The sequence below is a fragment of the Cavia porcellus genome, unplaced genomic scaffold, assembly GCF_034190915.1.
Source record: "Cavia porcellus strain 051 isolate PalLab524CR breed Dunkin Hartley unplaced genomic scaffold, mCavPor4.1 scaffold_18, whole genome shotgun sequence".
In the NCBI taxonomy this organism is placed as follows: domain Eukaryota; kingdom Metazoa; phylum Chordata; class Mammalia; order Rodentia; family Caviidae; genus Cavia; species Cavia porcellus.
Genome location: NW_026947501.1, coordinates 29,900,343 through 29,923,519, shown reverse-complemented (window position 1 = coordinate 29,923,519; position 23,177 = coordinate 29,900,343). Strand labels below are relative to the sequence as shown.

The 23,177-nt window shown below is 33.8% G+C and overlaps 1 protein-coding gene and 1 non-coding gene across 2 annotated transcripts; one reads left to right on the top strand and one right to left on the bottom strand.

The window, feature by feature from the left end:
* Positions 1-12,724: 12,724 nt before the first annotated feature.
* LOC100734433 (small ribosomal subunit protein uS5-like) lies at positions 12,725-13,211 on the top strand. Its single transcript, XM_063230409.1, has one exon. The coding sequence runs from the start codon at positions 12,917-12,919 to the stop codon at positions 13,145-13,147; it is 231 nt and encodes a 76-aa protein (XP_063086479.1). The 5' UTR covers positions 12,725-12,916; the 3' UTR covers positions 13,148-13,211.
* Positions 13,212-13,470: 259 nt separating this feature from the next.
* LOC111756587 (small nucleolar RNA SNORA2/SNORA34 family) lies at positions 13,471-13,607 on the bottom strand. The gene has a single exon (XR_002791014.1). It is a non-coding gene; the product is annotated as a small nucleolar RNA SNORA2/SNORA34 family (small nucleolar RNA).
* Positions 13,608-23,177: the final 9,570 nt, after the last annotated feature.

The window sequence follows — 23,177 nt, the reverse complement described above, 5'->3', positions numbered from 1 at the left end:
TAATTATAATGACCATGGTGTGGGTTATCTGTTGATCTGTGACATGCATGCCTGATGAATGAAAATGAATAGCTGAGTTTAATTAATTTCAACTTAGACCATGAGGAGAAACTCAGAAGTCCTCTATGGCAGTACTGAAAGAGACTTACCACCCTTAGCAGAAAAGCAAAGCAGTTTAATGTTATATTCCAGACTTGATGGCTTCAGTGAAATAGTTTCTAAGGAGTCTACATTAATGCCCTTAAAGTCCTTTTAATACTAAATCAGGGTCCTAAGGGAAAAGAAACACTCCTGAACTTAGGGTGAAAAGTTTTGATCTATGTACTTAACACACTTAATATCTATTTAGGAAATTTTGAATATAAAATCCCTTTAATTATGTTAGATTAAAAAAGAATTTAATACCCTGTTTTCAGAGTTAGTGATCAAATATTGACTTTCCATAATTGAGTACTATGTATTCTCATTATTTCATTTTTACAAAGCACAACTGTATAAAGCTTGATTTTAGTGTTTCACAGAATAAATTTATAATAAACAGATAATATATACAATATCCTAATATATTCAATGAATGCTATGTCTTTAAGAAAGTTTACATGCAAAAATTCTACTCATTTTATTCTTTATGTATTTCCTACACCAAGCTATTACTGAAGGTAATTTAATATTTCCCCATTTGGCAATGTTATCAATTTCCTTTTTCCAATCTTATCACAGAAATAAGCTAGCGTGTGTGCAGCTTGTGTATAACTAAAATATATGTTTTGTACATGCTTTAAAACTTCCAGAATCAGCTTGAAAATCAATGTACTACATTAAATATATGCTATTTGGCAGCCTTACTGCCTTAATGAGTTAATTAATCATGCCATAATGGTATCATATATATTAAATTAAGCTTTTATACCCATCTTAATATCCATTGACTTCTTGACATACTTTTTGGCTAATCTTAGATACGTGTAAGGAACCCAATTATTTAAAATATGCTTATGATTTTAATGTTACAATTATGACTCAGTATAAATGTATCAAAATTCCAAATATTAATTTTAATAATATAAAATTATATTTTAAATCTCAAAATTTTGCATTTATGAGTATTTATATATTTATGAGTAAGTATCTCCAAGAAAATTCCTGAAAAGTTTAGCAATGAAAGCAATACAAGAACTTTCTATCTCAAGTCTAAAGCAAGCATATAGTGATCTGGTTGACTTTTTTTTTTAATTCTAGAAAAAAGGAATCTGTGTTACAGAATTGCACTGATATTAAACAGTTTTATATAGCTTCACCATCTTTTTCCAGCATTATTTTTCCAATGACTTTTTGTTTTATATATTTTATTAGTACATGTTTGCCATACATAATGATAACATTCATTGTGGGAAAGGGGTACATGTTTATAATTCTTAATAGAAATCATTTATACACCTTTAAACTAGTCTTACTATTCTACTGGTTTCCTTGATAACGATTAAATAAATATTTGAAATGTGCTCCCAGCATATTTTTATGAGAGGCTTGTTTTAACCCTTGAGAGTTCTATGTTGACACTGGGTGTGTTTGAAAGACACTCAGGAGGCAAAGCTAGAGGAGTTAGGAGAAAAAAGCAGGAAATGATGTCAGGGAGTTACAGATGGGAACAGAAGAAGACCAGGAAGGACAGTTTTGCCTTCTGAAAAAGTGTATTCTTTTATTTCCAAGAATACGAGAAGCATAGAAAAGTTCTGTGCAAAGAATTGCTAAAATCTGGCTTAGTTTTTATGATGTACTACAACCCAAAGGCACAAACCTTAAAGAAAGAAATATGCCATTTTAACTGCAGAAAAATTAAAAACTTCAGCAAAGCCAAATTGACTTAAATGATGTCTAAAAGCTAATAAAAAGAATCTTGGAGAAAATATTTGCATACATGTGGCAGAGGATTAACACTATTTTAATAAAATTTAAGAGCTAATTTTGTGAAAATATTTGGCTAGGATCCCAAGACTTCAAATATTTTAATCTTACTCTGTTCTTTTGTTTCCATTGTAATCTTCCAATAATAATGAATTGAGTATTAGCAAATTCAGTGAAATAGAAGATTTAAATGTGCTTTCATAAGTTGTCTTTCCTACTTTCCTGTAATTTTCCAAAGAAAAGTGTACAAATGTCCTGGATTCCAAGGCAATGAAGATGTTTGGAGCGGAGAGATATCATGTATCTGATCAGATTTCTTGGGACCAGCAGAGAAGGGACTAAATGGGAAATAAATATTTGCTATATCAATATCCTTAAATTGCTTATTTAACTTTACCATTTGAAACTAACACATGCCAAGGGTATCAAAGTATAAAATGAAAGTGATACAGGCCTGTCTCGTTCAAAGCCCTCTGCCATGTCTTAGAAGTCTATGTGATCACTGTTAACAGCAGTTAGATGAAGAAGTAGCACCCTCAAAAGACGAACACCAGCGAAAGCTTTATGTCCAAAACAGTGTTCCAATAATGTTCAGTATTTCAGCAATGATATCGATTAACATTTATCTAAGGCATAATATCTGTGAGAGAGATATGGTTACCTGTTTGCTTGGTATTTAAAACAACAGTTACTAGATGCGTACTGTCTAAGATCAAATTTCAGCTTTGTGGCTTACCTGTCATACAGTGCAAGCAAGATAGGTAACCTCCCTATACTTCGTATTCTTGTCAGTAAATTCTGAATGCTGTATTGTACTTCCTATTTGATGAGATTGTTGTGAGGATATGATATGCCTATACACATATATAAGTCACATAGCACAGAGTAAGGCACATAGTATTTAATATTATTGCCCCTATGACTTTGTTTAGTATTTGAAATAAACAAGCAAGGTAGTACTTGTAAATTGAACAGAAAGGTAGATTTGTAAAGGGGTCAAAAACAATTTTGTAAACTCTCTTTTTTTATTATGATCTTTTACAAAATACCTAGCCTCTTTGTACTTAGGTAATTTAATTCATGGAATTGATTTAACAGTAATAATATCTTTCCTTGGGAATAAAACCTGTTTTTATATTGGAAGGCAACCTGTGTGTGTGTCTGTGTGTGTGTGTGTGTGTGTCTGTCTGTCTGTCTGTCTGTCTGTAGAGAGAGTAATTTGGGTAATTTGGTTGTAAAATGTCTTAAAGGAGTCCTAGAAGCCCTAAATCTTACACACACATACACACACACACACACACACACACACACACACACACACACAATCTTACAGATAAACTTTTAAATTGCAAACATACAAATAGAAAAATAGACAAATGATATGAACTGACTGTAATCAATTGATCTGGCCAGAAAACCTTAAGATTAAATTCAGTATTTTAAAATGCAATTTAAAATGAAATGGCATTTGCTAATTAGTGAATTGGAAAAGACTTGAAAAGCAGTTTTGTCAGTGTAAGTGAGCTGTCATGAGAACACCTTTTCTTACATTGCTGACACGAGGGAAATGTGGTTTACAGAGTAGAGATAGAGACAATTCTTTAGCAAGGCAATTTTTAACTCGTATCAATAGACTTAGAACATAATAGCCCAAATCCATCACTGAGTAGATGGATAAAATTTAGTAGAGTCAAAAGTGACATTCAATATTACACAAGACCAAATTTGTTATATATATATATATATATATATATATATATATATATATATACAGTTGATATACCTGATGAAGTTCAGAAACATATTAGAAGCCAGAAAGAGTCATAGATCTTAAAAGATTCAATTTGTATGAGATTTAGTATTACCAAATAAAAGCTATAATGACAAAAATGAAGTTCCTTCTGGCAAGACTTAAGAGAAAGTGAGCAAAATGCAGTAGGAAGGAGGCAATTGCCTAGAAAAACCGAAGGGATATTCTAGAGCAATGATGGAAAACCTTTGGCACACAAGTTAATTGTTTTTCTTTTAAAATTAAAGGTGTTAATGTGTGAATTGTTTCTCAAAACTAAAACTTTAGTATTCAGGTTTAATTGCTTTGTTGGCACTTTGCAAGATATAAGTGGATTTTAGAATGCTTGTCTCTAAAAGATTCTCCATTAATGTTCTAGGATGATGAAATAGTCTATATTTGACATAATCACACTGCTATGAACCTCCTATTTTACATGGGAGATAGAGATAGTTGCATGGATATATATTCTAAAACCTCCTTGAATTGTGCTCCCAATATTTGGGCATCTTACTGCATGCAGATTTACTTTAATTTTTAAAAGATGGCAAGGATTGTTAAAAGAGTCATTCAATTTACCTCAGCAGTTTTAATACTGGGGAAGCAATCTAAGCATTAAAAGTTTTATATACCAGTGATTATTAAGATTGAACAAGCTTGTATTGCTGTTGTCTTAGTTACTTTTTTCTCATGGCTGAGATAAAATAACCTGATACCCAAAATTAAAGAAGGAACAGTTTGTTAGCTCACAGTTGGTGGAGGTTTCAGCCTGTAATCAGTAAGCTCCAAGACAGGGTAGCACAGTAGATGGCAACAGTTCGTGGCATGGAAGACAGTAAAAGCAGCAAGAACAAAATCAGGGAGCAGAAAGAGAGCGAGCCTCTTTCCATCTTTTGTAATGTATGCTGGCTACCTACCCCAGGGCACGTGAAATGCTCACACCCATAATCCCAACACTGGATGTGCATCAGTGACAAACTCCAGAAGCCTGCCCCAATATGACATGATGTTTTGGGATGATTTCGCGACACAAACTATAATAGCTATCTCTAGTGTTGTTGTTGTTGTTGTTTTCTTTCTTTTGTGAAAAATACCTGACACTGTATGACTTATATGCACCAGAAATTATTTTCACAATTCTGGACCCTGGAAAGTTCAAGTGTGAAGGCCTGGCAAATTTGGCTCGTGGTAGGAACCCATTCCTTATAGATGATGAGTTCCAGCCATGCCTGCCCATGGTGTGTATGGTGGGGATGGAGGGGAGCTGTCTGGAGCATTTTATAAGGATGCTAATCCCACTTGCTACAGTGACCTACCCCTGAAAGACTCTGTCTCCAAATATCACTACACTGAGGATTAATTTTCAATACAGAAATTGTGAAGAACACAAACCTTCAAACTGCAGCGATTTGTAACAGCACACAAGGTAAATTAAGCAAGCCTATAAACTTGGGAATGCCATTTCTAGGTGTACACATTTCATCATATTTTAAAGGAGATTAGTTCAAATGATAAAATAATGGTCTAAAAAGCTTTGATTTTCTTTTCTGGCAATTGCTTTAGAATATTTCAGACACTTTTCCAACACTTCTTTCCCTTGCATTTTAACACACTGAAAGTTTTTTTGCTAGAACATTGACCTTCAGAATGAATACCATTCAAGAATCCAGCATTCTCAAAAGTAAAATGAAACTGCTCTATATTATGAATTACTTATTATACTATTGTCCAAACTGTAAAGTATGCATCACAGCGAGCTCTACATAAACTACTGAATTAACTAAAGTAAACTCTCCGTGGGTCTGTGCGAATTCATCAATTGTAACAAGTGTGCCGTTCTGCTGGGGAATGTTGACAGAACAAAGCACATAGTGGGAAATCTCTGACCTTCTCTTCAGTTTTTCTGTGCACCTAAAACTGTTCTAAACAATAAAATATATTGCAATTTTAAATACAAGTAAAATGCCCATACTGATACTAGAGAGAGGAATGCTTTGAAAAGTTTGCAATTTAAGTACTTCATTCTCTCCATAATTGCAGTTTCATGTTTCATTTACCCTTAGAGCTCAGAAAACTTTAAACAGAATCTTCTAGAAATAATCTACAGATTTTAAATAACGTTTATTTCAGCATTCAGTAGTACTTTTCCTATTTTTGTGTTACTGTTTTTAAGTTTTATGTGCCCAGTACATAAATTAAGCTACTGTGAATACACAAATACAGTACAACTGCAGTGTACTATACATGACTGAAATAGTTATATGTTCAAATTTTTTTAAATTGTTACAATAAAAGACGTTGCCATTGATTCACCCTCACACTAGTCCCTGACACTTTAAACACATTTATTTCATTATTTTTGCCATTTTCTGGTGCAGTTTTGGAAATTTTCTTTCCTGGATGCCTTTATGAGTAGCAACAACAGCAACAGCTGTTGCTGAAAAATGAGTAAATGCTTCTGCCAAGTACCTTATGACAGCAAGGTAGGTTCCTAAAGTCATTTAGTGCACCTTCTTCGCCCTCACTCACTGCATCTGGCACCATGCAACTTCTGGCCCTTTCCCAAAGTCAAAATAACTATGGGAGGAAATGTTTTGAATCAACTGAGAACATCAGGGCAGCTATAAAGAACACACCTAAAGAACTGGGAAAGCAAAGCACATGGGAGTATTTTTAGGGAGATGTGTGTTCAAATAAGTGGGAGTACTTTTAGGTAGTTAATGACAATGTGTCTTTTACTGCAATGCAATTATTAAATTTAAACCTTCCTTGTATTTTTTTTTTAAATCACTCGATAGTGTTCAGTATTGCCTATAGTTTCAGATATCGAGTTGGGATCTTGGAATGTGTTTGCCATGGGTAGGGAGGACGGTATGGCAGTAGAGCTACTTAGAGATTGTTTGTGTAGCAGACAAGTGTCTGGTTTGAAAAAAACAGCAAAATTTCTTTGTCTTAAAATGATAGGGAAAGATGTTTCTGTGCAAATTCTATTTGCTCCACTGGGCAACTCTTAGTTTTTTGTGTTACTATGCATTATGGTTATTTCTGGGTACATTTCTCACTGCTTGTGTAGCTCATCTTCTCCAGGAAGAAAGATATTAGTTAAACAGACATGCATTGCAATATTCATTTTATGATTGTTTATAATACAAATTTAAAATGTTTATTTTATATTTATGTAATAAAATATTTATTACAATATTTATTTTATGATTGCTTATAATACAAATTTAAAATATTTATTTTTTTATTTATTTTAAATATTTATCACTGCTTATAACAGAAAATGTAAGCAGTCTAAACATCCAAAAATAATAATATGCTTTTCTAAATAAACTGTGATCATGAAACTAAATATTGTAGTAATGCATAGTTGAGAAATAGTGCCAGGTTGTTTCCTGCCTGCAGTGTGATCTTGCAAAACTTAGAAAGCCCTCGTTTTTGCCTGTGTAAACTGGGGGCATTAACAGTTAAGAATTATTGTAATACTAGAATTATTTATCATTATTATTATAGAAATTTATTATTTAACAAAATGTATGCAAAACAACTAGAAAAAGGAAATATAAAATAAACATTTTGACATGAGTTTTAAGTGAGATGTTTAATAATGAATTTTAATTTCCTCTTTAACTTATTACTACTTTAAAAGATTTTGCCATATATTTCTGGAATAGAAAGTAAATAAAAGGATTTTTGCAGGATAATTTGTTACATTATCAGTACCATTCTATATGTCCTTTTTGAGAAAGAAAACAAACTCGAATACTTAATAATAGATGTCATGCTTTAGATACAGTTGAGTGCATCTCCCAGAGTTCATCCTAAGAAGAAGGATGTTGGAATATGTAAAGAGTAGAGAGCCTCGTACGAGGCAATTAGTCACTGGGGATGCTGTACTCTGATGGAATTGAGTTAGCTCTCATGAGACTTTCATTAGTTCCTGAGACACTAGATTATTATAAAAAAGAAAACTGGTATCTTTTCCCCCTCTGGCTTCTTGTTGTCTTGTGACCTCTCTGTGTGGTTCATGCTGCCATCATGATGCCATCTGTCATGAGGTGATAGAGCCAAGGCAGCCCTTACCAGAGCTAGCACTCTGCTGTTTGCATTTTTTGTTGTTGTTCTAAAACTGTGAGCTAAATAACCCTCTATTCTTTATCAATCATCCAGTCTCATGAGTTTGATTATTGCAATGCAAAACAGGCTGATATATAAGTGTTGCTAGTATTGAGGTGAGAGGTAAATTTTAGAAATTAACTATGGCTTGGAATTCCAAGGATTTTGTTCCTGACTATAACACTAGAAAAAAAAAAGATTTATTTGAATTTGATTTAAAAATATATTTTGGCTTTAGCTAATGGTTATTATCTGACAAGCTCCAATTCATATGTGTTCATTCAATAAAAAGTCACTGAGTAACATTGTTCAAAATACCACACAGATGCTGTAAATATGAAACATGACTTGTGTTGACAACATTTTATTTTCTTGTAATTAAGTAATAAACAAGTTAAGAACTTTTTCCTTTCTTATAATTAGGTAAAAACATATCTTCATAAGCAGTGTGACCTTGAACAACTTACCTAGTAAAGTTCTCAAATAAGTATCCTTAGAGTCCAATAGAAAAATAAACACACACAGTTCTCTCATAATAAAGTATCTATGGAAAGACCAATCTTTTAATTAGCAATTCTGTATAAAAAATACAGGGCCCCAGACACCGTTATGTACACTAAAAGTAGAACAGATTAAAATAGGCATAAGTATAGCCCCAAGAGTTTACGGGCACAGGAGAAGTACCAGCAGTAAGTAAGAGTAATGCGCAATAACAGGGAAAAAATAAGGCGGAATCAGGAGAGTAGAGATAACAGTTAGCTATGTGATGTCAGATAGACACAATATTCCAAGAAGAAAGAATAACATGAAGGAAATAATAAAAAGCATGCTGTATTTGAAGAATTCAGTGGAGTAAACTATAGCTGAGGTACAGTTAAATAGCAGATTGAATAAAAGACTTGAACTTGTACACATGGGGTTTTCAACGAAATTTGATGATGGACTGAATCCAAAGGATAACAAAATATTCAAAATAATAGCTAATGTTTTGGGCAGTTGAAAAGATGGAGACATAATTCATCAAACTGGACAAGGACGAATTTTAAGGATGAGATTAACAGTTAAATTGAGACAAGCAAATTAAATAGGCAATTAGTGAAACAAAATTATATCTCCAGGTAAGATGTAGACTAGAAATATAAATAGCATGGGAAATTACAGTACAACTGAAAATTGTCTTGTGAACTCCAAAACCATCCCATGGGTACCAGATTTACCAAATGGAATACAGACAGTGCTTATTAGAAAACTCAAAGTAGCAACTTCATTTTGTGAACATAAGTGATCTGATTTCTCTATGCCTCTGATACTTATTAGTACTGATTGGTCAAGTGTCTGCAGACTTTGTGCCAAGCCATCACACAGGCATATGAGCTCCTATAGCTGATTGTGAGGCTGATTCCTGCTAAGACATCACATCAGCGAGCTGTGGGAGCAATGCAAATATGTGTGCCAAGTTACACAGGTGATGAAAGTATCAGTGGATAACTATGGATTTCTGAATGGCTTTCTGGAATCCTCCGAAGTCATTCCTGTATTATCTATAGCCTTGTCTGAAGGACTGGAGTAAACTAGATGAATTTCCAAAACATAAGAGATTTTGTTATCCAATTGATTTAATATATGGATCACTTCATTCTTCTATTATAAACCATGTCTAACTCTATCATCATCCATAAGGGATGAGATTAAGAGTTTCAAAGGTGCTTCAAAGACTTTATTATTAAGCCAATAAAATAAAAACCATCAACTAAAATGAAAAGCAATTAAGATTCCTTGAACAACTTTGCCTCAAGACAATATCCCTAAATTCCTAAAATTGTTAAAAAAAAATGGAACTAAACTCAACTTTCCTTGGTTATATAAATAAATGTATGACTTGGCAATTTTCACTAGCATGTTGCTTTTTTCATTATCTTTTTGTTAGATTTCCAGTATAAAATCTTAGAAAAATTTAGACTTCTTAGAATCTACAATTCCATATTGCCTTCATTTACCATTTTAGAGAAGTCATGAAAACAGGGGAGGACCAGTGGGGTTTGTTAGCTCATAACAACACCCCTGTGGCACCACCTGAAATCTCAGCTCTGCAGGAAGCTGAAGCAGAGGGAAAACAGTTTAGGTCCAGCCTGAGAAATTTAGCAACTTAACTAGACCCTATAGCAAAATAAAACGAAAGCAGGGTTTGAGTGATTGTAGCTCAGTACAAGGGCCCTAGCTCAGGCTCCAGTTCTGAAAAACAAACAGAAACAAAGAAAAAAATTATCACAACTGTAGTTCTCCTCAGAAGTGAAAAAGTTGAAAAATAACTAAGCCTTAGCCAAAGAGGAAGGAGGAAGCTCAGCAGCCATGGCCACTGGCTGTCTTCCCATTCATTCTTTGCTAAAATATCTTTATTTTAATGTTACAAGTTTTATTTTAAAACCATGTTAAATTATACTGAAAGAATTTTGGCATCTATCATATACTTTTGACTTTTTTAAAACTTTGAGTATGTATATAGTAATTTGTGCCATACATTTCTAATGACTGACCCATTCTTGAATTCCTAAAATAGTAAATCCTACTTAGTGGTACTGCATTTAATTTTCTTACAGTTTACATTAAATTTCTCAAAACTTGATTTGGGAAGTCTTTAAATACACATGCTTGGTTTCTTGGATTTTATTACTGGGATTATACTAAATTTATAAAGTTAATTGGGACATTTTCCTTCATTCTCTAAGTTATATAAAACTAATCAAAAAATAATTGACATATCAAAATTTTCCTTGGATTTGACAATTAATTATGACCAAATTGCTTTTCAAGTGCTATTTATGAGCTTATAATTTCTGCTCTAAATATCTCTTCTTTAAATCTATATTATTTCTTCTAAATTTCAAATTTTAAAAAGCCACAAACATTAATATGTTTCCTTTTAACAGAGTTCCCTTTTTTTTCTTTTTCATTATCCTTAATAAACCGTTCCCAGAATTCATCTGTGTTGTAGACCTTTTGAAAGAACTAGATATTGGAAGTATCAGAATACTAATTTTTTATATGCTATTTCAACTTATATCTCTGTAACTGCTGTACCTTTTGTTCTCCTGGGATTGATTTATTTTTTTCTCTGTTAAGCTCTTGAAGTGAAACCTTATTGGTTTTCATATTTTCTTATTCATGTTGTATTTGAAACTATAACTTTCTTTTGAGGAAAGCTTTGGCCACTTCAAGTTTAGATATTTCATCATTATGGCTGTTTTGGTAATTTATAACTAGAATTTTGGTATTTTTTTCAATAATTTAAGATTTTAAAGACTTTCTAATAATTTTTCACATATTTTCTTTACTGTTTTGTTTTTAAATTTTCACTTTACTGCATGCTTTAGAAATGTACTGATGAATCAGAAAAATTAACAGTGTAAGATAAAGTAGTAACTATTGCCCAAATAAAATAATGTATAGGAGGGTAAATGCAGAATAATTTTATTTTTGATAAAAAGACAAATACATCAAATGGAAATATAAACATTGAAAACAACATAGAATTGTAAGTATTAGTTGTGGCATTAGTAGGAAAAATACAACTAATATATTCCATCATTGAATGAAAATAAAACTAGCACATAAATAGTACTAGAGTATACATGCACACTATGAGGAGAAATGGTATACTCAAGTCCATCACGTGTCTGGATATTTAAAAGCATAGCATCATGAAAAGACCTTGGATTTTCACACCTCCAAAAATGTCCAAGAATTTGACAGCATAGGAAAATTCTAGTAATATCATGATATGGCTGAATATAAGGCTTATATTTTATTATACTAAACGAGTTATTACATATCAAATTTTTCTTTCATCATCTCTCAGATTAATTACATTGCAAGGTTGTCAATTCCAAAGCAGTAAAGAGGTATTTGTCTTTAGTAGACACACTAGTTAATTTTGTCAGATTTCCATTCAGTTTTATCAACATGTACATCTTCAGGTAAATGCACTTCTCTGTCACAGTATAGTGTGGCCATTTTAGCCATGATACACACACACACACACACACACACACACACACACACACACACACAAAGACTTTGACTGGCAGGTCAATGTAACTGCCTATGTTAAGTTTTATAACTTTAGTATAAAAATTAAGTTCTACTGGGCATTAGTTAGCTAGATGCTATGAAACTAGTGTCATTTATGAGTACTTCTCATTTTAATTCATTAATTATTAAGTTTTAAACTAATCAAACATATAATTCCACATAATGGAAATTTAAAACTTACCTCATGTTCCTTCTGAATCATTTTTTACAAGCATCCCTCATTGATGTGAGACAACACTGCACACCTCTAACAGGCGTTAAATGCATAGAGAATATGAAAGAAACAGGGTGGATATTGGGGAATCCTAAGCAAACAAGACAACCTGTGACTTTGCAAATGAGACTGAAAGCAATAAAAAGAAAAATATCTACCAGGAATAGTAATGTAAGTTCATAATACATTTACACAGACATCAGCATAATATGACTATAAGCATCAGCTAAAATGTATAATTATGAAACAGTTAAATATCTTGAGTAAAGCAGGTTCATTTTCTTTTTTTATATTAAAGGGAATAAAATTAAACACAACAAAACAGAACAAAATAGGACATAAGAAAGAAATGTAAGAGATATAAATTTCAAAGCTAGATAACCTGAGATCTTCAGTGTATCATATTGTCTTGTTTTCTTCCAAATAGTTGCCCATGTCTTTGCAAACAGAGATTTCACACAAAACAGCATACTATGAAACTGATGGGTACCTATCCTATGGAGAACCACAGCTACCTTACAGTCTCTTCACAGGCATTTGTCACCATTGGGGACTACAAAGGTCACGTTGGTCTAGGTGTAAAGTGTTCTAAGGAAGTAGCCACTGCCATTCTTGGGGCCATCATCCTGGCCAAGCTCTCCATTGTGCCTGTGCGGAGAGGCTACTGGGGGAACAAGATTGGCAAGCCCTACACAGTCCCTTGCAAGGTGACAGGCTGCTGGGGCTCTGTGTTAGTGCATCTGATCCCTGCCCCCAGAGGCACTGGCATTGTCTCAGCCCCTGTGCCCAAGAAGCTGCTGATGATGGCTGGTATTGATGACTGCTACACCTCTGCTAGAGGCTGTACTGCTACTTTGGGCAACTTCGCTAAGGCCACCTTTGATGCCATCTCAAAGACCTACAGCTACCTGACCCCTGACCTCTGGAAAGAGACTGTGTTCACAAAGTCTCCCTATCAGGAGTTCACCGACCATCTTGTGAAAACCCACACTAGAATCTCTCTGTCCATAGAACTCAAGCTCCAGCAGTAGCTACAACATAAGGGTTTTTACACAAGAGAAATAAAAATGAATAAAGTCTGTCAAAAAAAAAAAACTGATCTGAACAGAATGAGGAAGGCATTTTAGGACTTCAAAACCAGACAATAGGGAAGTCACTAATGGTGTTGCAGAGTCTCTAGTTCTCTTCAAAATAGTTGTCCATACTTTCATGTATACTGAAGTTCAACAAAACAAAACAGGTGGGGCGCATGGAGGAGTGGTGCTTGGTTTCCCAGTGCTCCAGGTCCCAGCAAGGCGCGGGTCCCAGGAAACACCGGCTCACAGCCACTTACAGAAGGGGTGGTGTGGGGTGTCGCTGATCTTTCTAATGAATTGACTATTTCACTGCCCAAGGTCTGAAATGGCCAACAGACCATAGAAAAGACATCTCTTTAGGCTTCTGCTTGAAACCAACAGCATCAGAAAGCTGCCGGCCTTGATTCAGGGCCAGAGCAGGTTTATTTTCAACTGATCATGTAAGTCCCTTACCTTTTAGCAAGGAATTGCTTTATGCCTAGAATAGTGACCAACCTTTCATTGTGATGGCAAAATACCTAGGATAATGAATTTTTTAAAAATTTATTCTGGCTCATGGTTCAAGACGTTTCAGTCCATAGTTATTTAGCCACATTACTTCGGGGCTATGGAAAGGCAAAAGAACACGGCCAGCAGTATGTGGGAAAGCAAAGCTCCTCATCTCATGGAAACAAAAGTGAGAAGGTGCTGTGTTCACAAATATCCTTCAAAGGCATGTTCACCACCTTCTAATAATTCATCAGCTGGGGACTGGAGCAAATCTTCACTGAGGGAATATTTAGGAAACTTTAAGATTTAATCAATAACACATAGGTACCTGATAAAACCTAAACCAAGGCGATGCTAAACCAGCTGTTAGAGGCAATCTGAGGGTACTTGTTTTAAAAGGAGCAATGATGCAGGATCATTTTGCCTATGAGATGGTTAGCTACTGCTAAAACCTAAAATTGCATCGATAATGTCACAACCCTAAAGAGAGCCTTTCTAAGAACTAGGATGCCAAGGATACAGAGACATAAAGAAAAGAGAGAAAGAAAAAAACAAAAAGGAATTGTGAAGTTTCCTGACAATCAAACAAGTCAACCAGGACCTGTACTTCTGTGTTAACCTAGAAGAATGTCTGTTATGTAAGGTGATAAGTGTTCTTACATAAATTATGTATTTCTTCCAACTTCTTAGTAGTAGTTGAAAACTGGGATTTAATTGCTGTACACAGATTCCACATCTTAAGACACTGCAAACTGTTAGTTAGATGGTTCTTCCTCACCCTCCTGAGTTTTTAGTCAAGCTACCTGCTGGAGTTCAGCCTTGAAAGACTTATTTGGGGCTGATGGTTCAGTATCTAAATTTTTATGTTAGGCAGGAGGCTTTAGATCTTCCCACTTGGACATTTCTATGGAACTTCTCATGTCAGATCAACTCCCAAGCAAAGGATCTCAGAGGAAAGGAATATTCTCTCAAGACAGAAGATACATTTCATTAGCTGACCATGAAAGGAACATCACTTCTCCTCTGTTCCATTTGTTAGAAACAACTTACAAAGTTCAGCACATTCCCAAGGAGTCGTTAGACCCACTCTGAAAGCAAGAGTCTAAAAAATATTTAAATAACTTACTATAGAAAGACATTAGGAATAGAGACAATAATGTGTAGACAATAATGAAAGCAATTAAAATATTTAATTACTACTAGTTAATGTAGTAGATATGTCTCTCATTAGCATCTATCTTCCTTAAGTGTCAGGGAGTAATTCATTTGCTAAAAGTGTTTTTGAAAGGAGGTAGGATTAGAGGTATTGGTAAAATTAAAGGAAATGGCCATTTGGGGAAATAATAGAGGATTAACTATAGACACATAAATAAAATGCTTGAAAGCTACAAACAATTCTGTATTGTATACATAATTCTATGTATCCCTATAAACACTAAGATGGATGCGTTCTCTGAAAATAAGACTTCCCATAGTTGTCTCCAGAGAAACTAGAAACTGAATTTTAACCAGAAGCTACTAAAAGCAACAGAGAATATTTTTAAATTTTCAAGGAATAAATCTCTTTCCGCTCTCTTTTCTTTCTCTTTCTCTCTCTCTCTCCCCCCCCCCCGCACTGTATACAAAAAGTTTAACTGAAAAGTTCTTCCAAATATTTATGAAATCATAAATTTTATTGACACAAATTCAAAACTTATGAAAAAGAAAAATAATGGTTCTCCTCAATTCTACAGTTAATTTTAATCATTTGAAAAATGAAAATGGATATTTAAAACTTGTAGTTCTCCAAGACTTTCGTACGGGAATAGGCTTTGTGTATCGTTCCTAGAAAAGGCTTCCTTAGCTGTTTGATGGAGGACTTTTAATTTAAAGATGTTGAATTATTTAGAATAGTATGACAAATACGGCTTTATCAGAGGAGCCCTAGTAGTGTGTTAGAATGTTTAGGTGTTTTATTAAAAGAATAGAGTTAGCACAATATTTTCTAGAAAAGTAAAATGATTTAGTATCAGGTAATATAGTGATATCATTTAACACACAAACTAATCAGTGATGGTAGTAAGTGAAAATTGGTTGTCCTTATGAATCAGAAAGTAGTTTGATAAAATTCAACATCATGTCTGTCAAGAACTCTCTTAACATAACAAAATTATTTGTTATAAGCCAACAGCCTAGTTTATAATTAAATGCTAAAAAGTAATCAAAGATGCATGAAAGTCAGGAGCAAAAGAATTTTAAAATGGAAGGAGAACCCATCTACCAATTACCATCCCATTCCCAGAAGAGAAACTGCTTCAGAATCTGATCTTGCCCAAATTAAACAAAAATCTGTCATTTCACAATTGGCCAGCACTTTGCATTGCTAATAGAGAAACTGGAAGATGGCCCTTGAGCAAAACTAGCTTCTTAATGGATACACAAAGTTTGTTGTACACACTAAAGTTTTACACAAAAATTGCCACATGTATTTGAGATCTTCCCATGCTTGAGGAAAGTAGTGAGATATGAAAGATTTTTTAGGTATACTCAAGCAAGAAGTAAAATGGTTTGGGGAATAACTGTTGTCTTAGTTACTTTTCTCACTGCTGAGACAAAATGCCCAACATCCAAAGTTGAGGGAGAAAGGTTTATTTAGCTCACAATTTGTAGAGGTTTCAGTCTATAATCAGCTGGCTAAAAGGCTGGGTGGATGGCAGACAGGCATCGCAGAGGAGAAACGGTTCATGGCACCCAAAAGGTAGCAAACGAAGCTAGCAAGGGATTTTACCAGCATTTTTCTGCCCATTTTATTTTATCCAGATTACTCAGGGAAGATAGTACTCACACTCTTAATCTTAGTGCCTTTAATCCTAGCATTATACCATGAATCAATTCCACAGTTACACATTCTAGATCTAGCTACTTCTGAAAAAATTCCATCTTTAACCTCTAGGGTGGGGGGGCATCTAGACACAAACCATAACACTTGTCTATATAATGAAAGAGAAATGACTCAGGAGATATTCTATATGCAGCATTACAGATAGTGACACCTATTGGTGAATTTTAATTTTTTTCAGACTCACTCACTATAAACTTCCTCCGGTGGCTATTAGTATTTAAGATAAATTCTATTATGACTCCTTTAAAATATGTAGGAAAGAGGACAAGCGTGAAAGGAAAAACCATGATGAAGTATTTAGACTGAGAAATGTAGAAATGAGATGAAACCATCATGGAAATATAATCCCTGGAATCCTTAGGAGCAGCACAATAGGAGGGAACTTTCACAGAATGTGGGATGGGAGTCCTAGCTGTTTGGTTTAGAAATTGAGACAGGTGACAGATAGGAGTTTGAAGTGCACGGTTAATTGGAGATGCAAGATTTCACAAAGACAGTTACTATTCTCAGTATTATTTAACTCAGCTTCTATATTTTTATTCCCTGAAAATCAATAAGGAAAAGAAATGAACCATTAAGAATATTAGGACAGAAAGCTGAAATATTATTTGCCAAAGATAGGATTGTGTACCTTAAAACGCCACACAATTAATGAGAGAATTCAGTAAGGTCTTCATAAATACAAAACTATCTGTGTTTTCTTTTTCTAGCAATAACCATTTTGGAAGTGTGATGATGGAAAGATACCATTTACTATAGCAACCAGAATAAGGCTGCTATATTTAACAAGTTAAATACTAGGATGTCCAGTTAGTTTTGAATTTTAGATATATGGTGAATAATTTGTTTAGTTTAAGAATGCTTATGTCCTATTCGGACTTACACAACAAAAGTAACCATTTTTAAAATCTGAAATATGCATATTACTTAGCATTCTAAATTTTAGACCAGAAGTACAGGATGTCATTTCAAAAGTCAGAGTGTGAGTCGCTAGCTCCACCATTCTACAATGGTCTTCATGCTTTGTACTATGCACAATTGCATCTCAGATGTGGAATATATCTTTTAATAAAGTAAGACCAAAAATTTTTCTCACATTTTTTTACCTTTCAGTATCTGGTTGGCTTTCCCAGATATCCCATTTCAAAGGGTAGCATTTTGCCAGCACATGGGAAGACACATTCTCTCCTCCTGTCCTCCACCTGCTCCACTCACAGGGCCTACGCCATTGTGCTGACTCCTCAGAGAATCTGGACGCAATTCTTGTGGGCAGCACACTGAGAACCAAGCAGGGATGTTTAGACTACGATTTTGAGAAGTCCACTCCACAGCCTTAAACACTGACCACAGAGCTGGAAGACGAACCAGGTGGTGAACTGTAACATCCGTGAGCTTAAGTTTGCAAAGTTTAAAACAATGTAGTGGCTGCTGTCTGCTGAGCCACGTCTCCCTGAAGGGTGCTGTGTACTTGGGAGGCAACTATTCCGGTACTTCACAGATTAAGTTATAACTGAACAATGTATGAGGATATATAAAAAGTAATTTACCATTTTATAATTACATTTAATTAACCATTTTATAATTACTTCCTCCATGGTAATGCCTCTGGGTCTGATTGTGAAAACAATTATCAGCTGGGAATTTGCATACCAGTAATAGGCCTTAACATAAACACCATAAATGTAGCTATTTCTTGGTACTTATTTGGCATATCATGCAATCTAACTATATATTACTCACTTGCAACCTTCTTCCAAATTGAAAGGAAAAATAAACGAAGAATACACCTTTTTAAAATAAAAACATTTGCAATAATTACAGATTATTTTACTCTGCACTCCATTTTTAAAACAAAATGTCAAATGTTTTCCTCTTGGCTGTCAAAGTCTTGCCCAGTCGCCGCCCTTACCACATTACACCAAGTCCTCACCAATGTCAAGGAAATGTCGTCACGCAGGAAATGTCTGTGTTTAAAAATGACATGATGTTCTTTTCCCTTCCTCTGCAACTGATGATTAATGCGGTAATATTATCAATTAGATCAATTGTACTGTTTGAAATAAAAGCAATAAATTCTTAAGTGTCAGAACACAGACTGATAGAATAATCCAAGGATTCACAATAAAAACCCGTTTAACAGAGAAAAGAACCGGAAGAGAGAGATGTCCTTTGTGATTCTGAGACTGGTTTCCTGCACATCGCCTTGGGTGTGGATGGTGATCCAAGACACCTTCATATTGTGTTAGGAAGATTAACTGCAGGGTGGATGACCCTTGTGTCCATGTGCGGGCCACAGCTAGCACATTATGGCTCATTGGAAGAAACTAATGAGAAAATTATTAATCACTAAGGGAAGTTTATTGTTCTCCATTAGCCAGATACTAACGTGGCAGTTCTGACCTATAGTTAAAATAAATATAATACGAAAATAGCCCAGGTGCTTTGGCTTTAAGGTGGCCTCCAAGGGCTGGTCTTTACTAACTAATACCTGGCTATTATTAGGTGTGGGTGATTATCAAGTGAGAATAAAGGTGGACACATCACATACAAAATGTCTAAAACTTTAAATTGTCCTCAAGGCCATTACTTATATATCCTCATTTCTCATATTTTTATTTCAAACTCCTCTAGGACTGAAAGAAGAGGACTCTCATTTAGAAGTAGGACTCTCATTTAGAAATAAAATACTTTATCATTTGTTATATCTTCATTTTTATTGGGTTCGAGGAAACACAAGAGTTGTTATTTGTTTCCTAAGAACTATTTTATGCAATAAATTCTACATCTCTCTTTTAACTTTAGCTTTTAGCTTTCAGTTGGATTAACAGGTGTCAGTGTAATATTGGAACAGTCAAGACCCCTTTTGGGATCGATAATGCTGCTTAAATACAAAGAAACGTAATTATTTCTTGTGATGTTTCATGTCTTTCTAAATTCATCCAAGCTTCAATTAGCCATTGAGGTAACTTGCTGTGTGATGGTCTGCCTTCCGATTTTGTGCACAATTGAAATTTTTTTTTCATAAATCCTCAGTGAATTTTCAACAGTACAAATATGAAAATTTAAACTGAACTGTATTGCATGTGATTCTTTATTCTTTTATATTTTCCAAAATCATGTACTATCACGGATACCTTTAAACACCCATGGGAGTAGCAGAATAACACTCCTCCCCCAAATGTTGCCATTTTAATTTTTAAAACACATAAAAGTTGTAAGGCACATGGCAAACAGGAATTAAGGTTGCAAATGAAGTTAAAGTTGCTAACCATTTGATCCGTAAGTGAAAATATTAGGCCACATTATCCAGATGGGCGCGGGGTAATCACAAGTGTCCTTGCAAGACGAACAAAGCAGATGAGAGAAAAGCAGAGAGAAACAGTAGAGAAAGACTAAACTGGAGGTCACTAGCTTTAAAGATGGAGGTCAAGAGCCACATACCAAGAAATGCAGGTCATCTCTAGTGGTAGAGTGGTCAACGACACAGATTCTGCCCTAGAACTTCCAAAAGGACTATTTCCCTGCTGATTTTAACCCAATGAGACTTTTATTGGACATATGATATCCACAACTATAAGATAAACTTGTGTTTCTTTAAACAACCTTTTTTTTTGTATTTTTTTTTCCCAGAAGCAAAAGGAGACTCATACACTCATGTATAGGAATATCTTTTTGGTTTTTTTTTTTTAATTTTTTGATACTATTATATTATTTTTATTTGGGTATGAATCATAATTTATGTAAATAATTCAGCTGTTGACAAGCTTTTCCTTTAAGAATCAGACAATATATTGGTCCTTCTTGTTCTATTTTCCCTATTAAGACTACTCAACTCCATCATTATAATACAAAAGTGCTCAGATAGTATATAAACAAATGGGCTTGACTGTATTCCAGTAAAATTTACTTACAAAAACAGGCTACAATTTATTGACCCTTTATCTAATTAACTATTAATGAGGATTTAACCAGCTTTTGTAATTTTATGATTAATATGTGGCAAACAAAAAACATCATTGTCTGGTATTTCAAACTGACACAGATCGCTGGTTAGTTTCATCCTTAAAGTTGGTTTTCAGATTCAGAACAAACTGAAAGTATTTATTAACCATCATCTTAAATGCAAGTTTGAATGTGAAATGTTAAATATTGAATTTTTCTTTACAAAGTGTAATTTCACTTTTAAAGCAAAACCAAATGAATCTGTAGTGTAATCAGAGTCAAAAACACTAATGATTTGATTCATATAGTAAATCTCATTTAAATTGTAATTTTCAATTTTGCAATAAACTTATTAATAGATAACCAAGAAAAGGAGAACATCAAGGATATATAATTCCAAAGCAAATATCCTACTTCACTCACAATTTCCCAGTTTAGGTAATTGGTAATGTTTTTATAATAAGAATTAAGTAGTGGAGAGTAATTTAAGATTTCATCTTTCTAATGTGTAAAATCATAGTTATCTCTATTTTGGGGAGATTTTCAGAATTTATAAAACCTAAGAGAAAACAGAAAAAAATGATAACTCTAAATTAACTATAGAGATTAAGTTAATGTAGGATTTTATATGCATATGATGGGGGATAGTGGAATATTTACAACTAAAATAATCTTCTGATTATACCCCACCTGTAACTTAGAGGAAGGAAAGAATCACTCACTGATGATTAAGTTAGGTGCGTGTAGCTCTTCCTCCTCTCAGTGGAGTGTTAGTATTACAGAGGGTGGGACACTAATTTCTTGCCTAAATTATGACCAAACTGATAGGAAGATTGAGGTGACGGAAAGAATAAGAGCTTATTATATTATTTGCATTTGTGATTTCTCAATGAAGAATGCAGTCAATTTGCCATGTGCCTCCACTTATTTCATTTAGCTGCTACAAATTCATCACGCTATATTTTTATGGAAAAGTTCCTTGTTCCAGTGCTAAGTAAATCAGGGTGTGTTATTTACTGCTCACTACTGCCTTGCTATTTTATGTTTAGTAACTGCTATCTTATCATTTCCTTCTAACTCCTTTAAACATATTCTCAAATTTTTGATAACCAAACTCTGAAAAATCAAACAAAACTATGTGGTATACCAGAACTTTCAGTGGCTCTTGGATATTTAAAGTAGAACACCGAGTAGAAACTGCAAGACAAATGATTGTACTCTAGGTGCATTTTGTTTACTAAATTATTTTTATATGTTAGGTTGGCATTAATCAAAAATTGAAAAGCCAAAAAGAAAGGAAATATTTTAAGCTTTTGAGAAAAAACTGACCATTCCCCATATCATGCTCCTTCAAATACACAAAAATTTTGCTGAAGATATGCATTTTTAAAACAATCAATAGAAACAGTTCGCAAGTATGAAAAGAACCTGAACTGTCAGGTCACGGAAATGTTAAATGCCTCTCCGAATAGCAATCAGTACCAGCATGTTTCTGACGAAGCACCCCCAGTAGGATCCAATTGGAAGTCAAGTAATAGGAAACATCTGCTTGCCTAAAAAAAATGCAACTTGTGTGTCCACTGCCAATCCCTGATTTTTATTTTCTTTTCATAAATATAAATTTGTTTTAAATTTGATACATGAAAATTTATATAGATTTATAGTGTGCAACATATTATGATATATATGTATATTGTATGGTAATTGAAGTCTTTATCAGTTGACAGAAGGCAGCTTCTTGCCACAGGCTGCTCATGGAAGTTGATCACCACTAGAAGATCAGAACTCCTAGTCAGAGTCTACAGATGGATTCTTCTTGCTTATCTGGGAAGTAAAGCCCAAACCATGGCACCTACATACTAACAGGCTCAAAGTTGGAAACTGTATAGAAGATGGACCCACAGAACCACACAATGATCTCTGCATGAGGCCAGAAAGTGTGTCAAATAAAAATCCAGTAAGAGCTAACTCATATGTAAAATCAGCACATAGACATTATACCTTATAGAACGCCTAAGGAAAATTCAATGCCAAGAAAGCTTGTAGAAAACTACAAAAATGGGAAAACTCGTAACAGAGGAATTAAATCTACTGATAAAATCTGAGAAGAATTATAATGTAAAATAATTTAAGACTATCTAGAAATTATGGAAGTAATAAATTTCATAAAATCAAGAATATTACAGAAAGGTAAAATGACATAAATTTATTTTGTACACATACCTCTTAGCATTCTAAAGCTTTTCATCTGTTGTCTACAATTATTAAATATTTGTTTCCTTATTTATTTACACCTTAATTATTTATTGTCTTACATCATCTAGAAACTCTAGAACACAATTTGATTAATGTATGTATTTATGAGTGTCACTTTTTTATTATTTTAGTAAGAAGGCTTTTAAGACTAACATTAGATGTCGTGTTGGACTCTACAATTGATATTTTAAAAAATAATGTATTTTGAAAGATTATAATTTTTGTTTTAATAATATAAAATACAAATCCTTATTTGTACTAATATCAATTAAAGTGCTCCGAATATTCAAATGCACTTATATTTCTGGTTCAACACCTAATAAATGTGTGTCTCTGTGTGATACTTAACCACGTTTGCAGTCTGAAAAGTTTTCTTCTATTATGTTACTAACAACTGTTTTTGTTTTTGTTTTGTTT